The sequence below is a fragment of the Sorghum bicolor genome, chromosome 3 (genome assembly GCF_000003195.3).
Source record: "Sorghum bicolor cultivar BTx623 chromosome 3, Sorghum_bicolor_NCBIv3, whole genome shotgun sequence".
In the NCBI taxonomy this organism is placed as follows: domain Eukaryota; kingdom Viridiplantae; phylum Streptophyta; class Magnoliopsida; order Poales; family Poaceae; genus Sorghum; species Sorghum bicolor.
In genome coordinates this window covers 56,271,366-56,279,586 of record NC_012872.2, presented here as the reverse complement: position 1 = coordinate 56,279,586, position 8,221 = coordinate 56,271,366, and the positions used below count along the sequence as shown (strand labels likewise).

The window sequence follows — 8,221 nt, the reverse complement described above, 5'->3', positions numbered from 1 at the left end:
CAAGGTTTGAACATTCTGTTGCACAAGATGTAAAACTTATGCACCAACATCATCACCATGCCCCAGCGCATCTCGGTCATTAACAACACAGTTAACTTTTCCTTCCCTTCCTCTATGTGAAGTCTATTATTATTATTATTCAAAATTTGCCAATGCTTAGCGAATTGTTTGTTTTTTAGTAAAGGAAATATTATTATTATTAAAATAATTTAATTAATCATAGGCTATAAAGTGTGTTTGTTGCATTCACATTGTTTACATATTGTGTTTTCTAAATTCACGCAGTACAGTGTAGACATCCACAACACGCACACACTCACCCCCTATGAACACATATATGCAAACCCTATCCCTGTGAGCACATTCGAAAGACTTAATGGTGACTTCATGAGTCTCGACATATGTGCTTTATGAGTGCCAAAATATAATTTCAATATGTTTAGATACTATGTAATCTTCCTTGAGAATATTCTAGATTTTTTTTGACAAATATCCTATTTTTCTAGAGCAAGATCTAATTTTGGTATGCTCTAAAAGTCCTTTTATGAACTCCAAATATTTTATTTGAGTTCCTTATCCTTCAAATCTGTTTGTCCCCAATATTTTCTTTTGGAGATTTTTAGAGTTTCAAACTATTTTTCATGACTTATACAATAACAATTCTACAATCTAAAATCCTCATTTTAGGAAATACAAAATATTCAATAAAATATACAATGAGTTTCAACTTAACTTAAGAATAAAAACTCTACAACAATTAATAAAATTAAATTTTAGATTCATGTCATCATAAGGTATAAGCTACACAAGAGCCACCAATATTAAGTTAAGGTTCAATTAAATTCATATCCAAGTTACATAGAGGTGTTGTATAAAGAAAAACTATAAGTACGGATAAAAACATATAGATCAATCTTTGATAAATTTATCATACTTAATAAAACTTCTATTAATTCATTGTGTTAAAAAATGAAAAGGGAGAATATATATTTTAATATAAGTATTTTTTCTATTAGATATAGTAACCATTATCTAATTTTAAGATATATCTTGCAAATTACAGGAAAAGAGATCCTACATGAGATGTACTGGAGCAACAGAATCATCTTCTATATTACAAGATTTTAGAGATAGAAGAGGAAATAAGAGATCCGATGGAGATCAAAATGTCAACGGAGAACCAATCCCCGATTCCCCGCGGGGAATTCCCCTATTTGGTGATGGGTTTGGGGCAAAATCTCTCCCCACGGGGAGCTAAATGGGGCAAAATCTGTCCCGTCGGGTTTCGCGGGGGCGGGTCTGGTGTGCCTCCTCCCGTCCCCGTTCCCCGTGCAGACCCGATAATAATAAACCTATGCTCGATGTTTGGATTCTTAGTTGCTATTTCTAGTTGATGAATCACTTGTGGTGAATGTATGAACAATGTGATTGTTTCTGTGTTGTTATGAACTATGCAGTAGGCAATTATGGACAAATGGTTATTATTTGCATGTGAATTATTGGATATTTGCTGCTGTTTATGTAAGTGATTTGCTGTTGTTTATATAATTGACTAATCCCCGAGCAGGGACGGAGATGGGGCAGAAGTTCTCCCCGTGACCCTTCACGGGGACGGGGATGGGGGAGAATTTGCCCCCGCGGGGACGGGTTTGGGACAGTAACCTCCGACGGAGAATTCCCCGTTGACACTCCTAGATGGAGATGGTCTAAGCTAGTAAACGTAAAGGGGGGAGACAATAATAAGTCATATCGTGTTGTGTGTACGAGAGAGACATTGTTAAATGTTTAGGACTGTCTCTTAGCTCCACGCTAACCTATTGTTTTTTGCACTAATTTTTTTGTGACCGGGTTTGTGCCCTTTTTCATTAAGAGGAAGAGAAATAGAAGGTACACAAGCCTGTCACGAGGAGGATGAAGACGAGCAGCCTAACACCCGCAAGGAGGACCTACTGCTACTGGGTACAAGAAAGTGGATTGCATAAGACTCTGATTTTGCGACCACAATGCCTATAGAGCCAGCAGCTGCGCATAGCCCGCATCCGCCCACTCTTCACCCTCAGTGGTGATCACGGCGACGACGTCGTGCGCCGATGATGGCGTGTGCCCAAAAACCCTTGCGTTGCGTCCCCTTCCACAACAGCCAGAAAATTAGTAATAGCAAGTTGTCAAACAGCAGCTGTGAAGCCTCGTCGATCCGCTTCCGCTAGTCGATCCACCAAATACCTAGATCATGGTCACCGGACGATATTAGATCGACCATTTGAAGGCGAGCTAGCACGTCGAGCCAAACCTGACGAGCAAAGACACATGCCAGAAACAAATGGCTCGCCGTCTCCACATGTTGATCACAAAGCGCATAGACGTCATTGATTTGCAGACCATGCGTTTGCGACGCTCAGCGGTCTAGAGCCTCCGATGGACCACGTCCAAATGAAGCGATCCGATCGATGAGTCTGGAGCTCGACTGAGCGCAGGAGTTTCCATACCTTTAGGTAGTCACGCACAACCTGAACAGTAAGAGCACCAGTGACATCGTGTGCCCATTGGTTGTTGATCATGACTGTCCCTGAGCATTCTCTTCCTCCCTGTGCGCGACGTCGCTGCAAATAGGGACGCCGCAAATCTGTTTAGTGGTCCTACCGTTGTCCAATTGTCGGTCCACATTTGCACCAATTGATTCACCAACCTCTAACTATCTCCAACAATCGTCACCCAAAATAAAAGACCCATTTGTCCTTTGGGTAGCGCTACAGGTAAAAGGTTCCATACCTATTTTTAGTCTTCTCCAAAGACTTAAAAGAAAACACTCTCTGCAAATGGGTCTCGAGGAGAGAGGATATCCAAATTTGGGTTATGCCTCTCCTGATACCCAAAGTGGGTCTTCTATATGGGTATACTTTGTTGGAGGCTATAGGTATTGTGTTGGAGACCCATTTTAGGTTTGAGTTCCCAAATAGGTCTCCTGTTGGAGATAGCCTGTTATACTATTAATATGTTATTAGAAGATCAACTAGCTAGAAAAGCTCGATGTTTGACCATCCTATTTTCTTGCTGCCCTCAAGGAAAAGAAAATTACATCCCCTTCTAAAAATCACTACTCACCGACAGCACCGTCGGGTCGAACGCGCGGTGGACGCCACGCCACCGGCCCACGGCTACGGTGTGCCGTCACTTGTCAGTCTCGAGAAGGTTCCTATCTGATCTCCGGCTCTTAAATCCACGTGACGACGACGTGAAGCACAAACTCCGGCCATCTTTGGTTCACACTTCACATGGAGAATTTGTTATCCACCTACCTGTCTCCGATCCCCCCTTGCATTCTTCTGCTTCTTCTGCTTCTTCCACTGTCTCCACTACACTCTGCCGCAAGCCCACAAGGCCCCATCCGCAACTCACCATTTCAGACCCTTTTATCGTCGCACCACGCGGGCCAGCTCCCTAGCTAGCTTCCTGATGGAGGCATCATCGTCTTCCTCCCGCCGCAGCAGACGCGGCCCTGATTCTCCCTCTCCCACGACGCGACGTCTGTGTCTCCTTCTGCTCTTTGTTCTTCAGACCTGCATCCGCCCGGCGTCCCCGGCGGTATCAGCAGCGGCGGCGGCGGCCTCGCCGTCGCCGTACCTGGTGGGGGTAGGGAGCTACGACATAACGGGGCCTGCGGCGGACGTCAACATGATGGGGTACGCGAACGCCGAGCAGGTCGCGTCAGGGATCCACTTCAGGCTCAAGGCGCGCGCGTTTATCGTCGCTGAGCCTGGTGGGAATGGGAAGCGCGCCGTGTTCGTCAATCTCGATGCCTGCATGGCGTCGCAGCTCGTCACTATCAAGGTGCTCGAAAGGCTGAAAGCAAGGTAACACACTCCCTCGCCATGCTGCTTGTTGCTTCAACAATCTATCTAGCTTCATGCTCATGGCATTGGCGATGGTGGAGCTGACTGTCAGGACCTTGACTGCGTTGCCAGGTACGGTGACCTTTATAACGAGAAGAATGTGGCTATCAGTGGAATCCACACTCATGCTGGGCCAGGAGGTTACCTGCAGTACGTGGTTTATATTGTCACATCTCTCGGGTTTGTTCGCCAATCATTTGATGTCATTGTCAACGGCATTGAGCAGAGTATTGTTGAAGCTCACAGTAATCTCCGTCCTGGTAAAATATATGTAAACAAAGGTATCTGCAATTATCTGTGTCTTCCAGGACTAACTAGGCTCTTTTTTTTTCAAGTAGAGTATTGTTGATGCTAAGCATATGATTTTCAGGTGAACTCCTTGATGCTGGTGTGAACCGCAGCCCGAGCGCACACCTAAACAACCCAGCTGATGAGAGAAGCAAATATCAGTACAATGTTGATAAAGAAATGACACTTGTTAAGTTTGTAGATGATGAAATTGGCCCAATTGGGAGTTTCAATTGGTTTGCAACCCATGGGACATCAATGAGCCGTACAAACTCTTTGATTAGCGGCGATAACAAAGGTGCGGCTGCACGTTTCATGGAAGATTGGGCAGAACAGAATGTTGTTCCAAAGCAGGCAGTTCATGTGAGTTCTGAGCATCCGCGAAGAGTCTCCGCGCTAATTCCTGAACCAAATGAGATAAGTATGTTGCTTTACTAGTGGTGGATGAGATTATGTATCAGATTAAATATCCTATATATAGGTTCTGGCTAAACTAGTTTTTCTCTATTGCCTTTTTGTTTTTCAGCTGATGACGACTTAATACGATTGGCATCATCCTACAAAGCCTCAGGTGGTAGGCAAATATCAAGTTCAAGTATGGCCAAGCGCATTAGAAGTGCTGAACAAAACAAGCTTAAATTTGTTTCTGCATTCTGCCAGTCAAACTGTGGAGATGTTAGTCCAAATGTCTTGGGAGCATTTTGTACAGACACCAACCGTCCTTGTGACTTTAATCACAGTACGTGTAACGGGCAGAATGAATTATGCTACGGACGAGGCCCGGGGTATTCTTCCACATGCATACAGATTATTATAGTTGAAGCTTTCATATTCTTATTCACATCTGGAAGAACTCATTATAGATTGGTCCTTTAATTTAAAATTTTGGTTGCTGCAGATATCCTGACGAATTTGAAAGTACCCGTATCATTGGCAATAGGCAATTCCTCAAGGCTGTTGATCTTTTCAATTCAGCTTCTGAAGAAATACAAGGCAAAGTTGACTACAGGCATACCTACCTAGATTTCTCGCAACTCGAAGTGAATGTTTCTTCAAGCACAGGAGGTCAGCATCAGACGGTGAAAACATGCCCAGCGGCCATGGGGTTTGCCTTTGCTGCTGGAACCACAGATGGTCCTGGAGCTTTTGATTTTAAACAAGGAGATGTCAAGGTTGGTTCTACTACCAATCAAATACTAGCTTCACAAATTTCTTTGACATGCTATTGACTGTTCTTTTTTTCTACAAAATCCTTTGTTAGGGAAACCCATTCTGGAGGTTAGTACGAAATGTACTTAGGCCACCGGGCCCAGAGCAAGTGAAATGTCAGGCTCCGAAACCAATACTGCTAGATACCGGTGAAATGAAGGTTCCATATGATTGGGCAGTAAGTCTCTTCCTATTTCTCTTTACGAGCACAGTACAAGCTTGAAATGAAGGTTCCATATGATTGAGCTTCCAACTGAAGTTGCTCAAATTTCACGGTTCTGTATTGAATTATGCATTTTTATGCAGCCTTCGATACTTCCAATTCAGATCATAAGAATCGGTCAGCTGGTTATCTTGTGTGTCCCTGGAGGTATATATTCCTGATTCTTCGGCAGTGCATGTGATGTCTTGATCTACTTACTTTCCTTATGATATCCAAAACTCATATAATGTTTTCATGGTTATTTCGGTTCAGAATTCACAACAATGGCTGGGAGGCGGCTACGTGATGCTGTCAAAAAAGTGCTAACCAACAGTGGTCAGTTTGATAACAATGTTCATGTTGTTCTCGCGGGGCTAACAAACACCTACTCTCAATATGTCACAACTTATGAAGAATATCAGATTCAAATATACGAGGTATGTATTTATTTTCTTCAAAAGAACAAAACATGGAATGCAGTGGCTTAATTTTGCTTGACATCTGTCTTCGCACGATGTATTTGTTAGTTAAGTACTTAAGTATATGAATTTTAACAATCTTATTGGTACAGCTGAACTGCACTTGGTCCCATTTCATCTGTTGTATCTTTGCATCCCTGTCTTTTGTTGTCATTTTTTTTATCCACATCCCTGCTGAATGTAGAAGTCAGACAGTAATATATACCTATTTCTGGACATTACAAATACAGACTAATCCGTTTTTGCAGGGAGCATCAACGTTGTATGGTCCTCACACCTTGAGCGCCTACATTCAAGAATTCCAGAAACTTGCTACATCCATGGTTACAAACAAGGAGGTTGTTCCAACAAATCTGCAGCCTCCTGATCTACTAAACCGGCAAATTGGTCTGCTCCCAGGTGTCATAGTCGACGAGACACCTCCCGGCGTCAAGTTTGGAGATGTCAGGTCAGACGTCCCTGCGAACTCAACCTTCAGGAAGGGCAGCGTTGTGAACGCTACATTCTACTCGGCCTGCCCAAGGAATGATCTCCTCACCGACGGCACTTTCGCGCTCGTTGAGAAGCTGGATGGCGGAAGCGATTGGGTTCCTGTCTATGATGACGACGATTGGTCGCTGCGCTTCAGGTGGTCAAGGCCATTGCCGGTGAGTCCAATGAGTTTTGCAACGCTGGAGTGGACAGTTCCTGAAGATGCCACATCCGGTGTTTACAGATTGAGACATTTTGGTGCCTCTAAGCCGCTGATTGGGTCCATCAACTATTTCACAGGGACCTCTAGCGCATTTGTAGTACGTTAGTACACCTATAAAATTCACATCATCCAAGCATGTACTCCGTATCGTACAATGTTTTTCCCTTGGGTTTTTACATGTATTTATTTTATGTTAATAATAACATCATTTTAAACTGGTGTTCTTGTTGGAAATACACCTAACCGCGAGATCTACGCGAGAGGATCACACACACGCGTCACAAGGCCTTCATGCCGCGTGTGGAAGTGATTAGTGATCACGATCACGGATGGTGGTCGTGGCTGCTGTCGCGACGGTGACGATCTGCTTTTCATGATTGGGCGTTGGCAGCGGATTTAGGCCTTGTTCCGAAAACTTTTTGGTTCTAGGAACTGTAGCATTTTCGTTTTTATTTGACAAATATTATCCAAATATAGAATAACTAGGATTAAAAAATTCATCTCGCAATTTACAGGTAAACTGTGCAATTAGTTTTTATTTTTGTTTATATTTAGATTTGATGTGACGGGGAATCTTGAAAAGTTTCTGATTTGCATCGGAGCATACAGCCGAGGAAAACCCAAAAAGTTCTTGGTGCTCGTTTGAGTTTATAATCCAAATCTACCAGATATTTAATAATATTTTTCTTTTATAATAAATTAGCGAATAATACTTTTAGCCGTAACTTTTGAGGCAAGCCAACAAACTCGCAGGCACACCACACACTACGTCACGGGAGCATTGTTGTATTGTGATGAGAAAGGCGAGAGAAATTTCTATTGTTCAATACACGGAAACGGAGAGCTCATCATGTGTGTGTTATCGGACAAATTCGTGGGAGACACAGGCCTGTGCACGTCAGATGGATCAACCAGTTTGTGCTCACGCTAATCACGTCTGCGTAGCGTATACGGAGGCCAAAGGACCCACACGTCACGGGAGAAATAATAACCACACCACGATCCGATGCCCCCCAAGGCCTTCATTAGTTCCTAGAAAATTTTACAAAATTTTTCATATTTTTCGTCACATCGAATCTTTAAACGCATGCATGGAATATTAAATATAGACGAAAATAAAAACTAATTTCACAGTTTGGTCGTAATTGACGAGACAAATCTTTTGAGTCTAGTTAGTCCACGATTGAACAATATTTGTCAAATATAAATAAAAGTGCTACAATATCGATTTTCCAAAATTTTTCGGAACTAACAAGGCCCAAAACCAAAAGAACTGAAGGAAGCACCGCAATGATGATGAGTGAGATAGTCCAACGAGCCGTCCAAATCAGAGCACTTTGCAGCACACGTCGCTGAATCTTGTCCGGACTGAACGAGTTAAGCCTGCCAAGCAAACGCCGTTTCAGCAGAAGCATACACACACACACACATTATCGCTACAGAAGCAGCACGAGTCATC

General features: G+C 43.1%; 1 protein-coding gene across 1 annotated transcript; it reads left to right on the top strand.

The window, feature by feature from the left end:
• LOC8084853 (neutral ceramidase) lies at positions 3,239 to 6,979 on the top strand. Its single transcript, XM_021455366.1, has 9 exons — positions 3,239 to 3,851; positions 3,963 to 4,171; positions 4,261 to 4,599; positions 4,705 to 4,963; positions 5,077 to 5,350; positions 5,440 to 5,565; positions 5,694 to 5,757; positions 5,863 to 6,026; positions 6,317 to 6,979. Exons 1-9 carry the CDS (start codon positions 3,454 to 3,456, stop codon positions 6,866 to 6,868), a joined length of 2,385 nt encoding a protein of 794 aa, XP_021311041.1. The 5' UTR covers positions 3,239 to 3,453; the 3' UTR covers positions 6,869 to 6,979.

Excerpts from the sequence above, each read along its gene's own strand:
- LOC8084853 (XM_021455366.1), top strand. The coding sequence starts at position 3,454 with ATGGAGGCATCATCGTCTTCCTCCCGCCGCAGCAGACGCGGCCCTGAT. Across the intron at positions 5,758-5,862 it reads TATCTTGTGTGTCCCTGGAG|AATTCACAACAATGGCTGGG; the intron begins GTATATATTCCT and ends ATTTCGGTTCAG. Across the intron at positions 6,027-6,316 it reads ATCAGATTCAAATATACGAG|GGAGCATCAACGTTGTATGG; the intron begins GTATGTATTTAT and ends CCGTTTTTGCAG.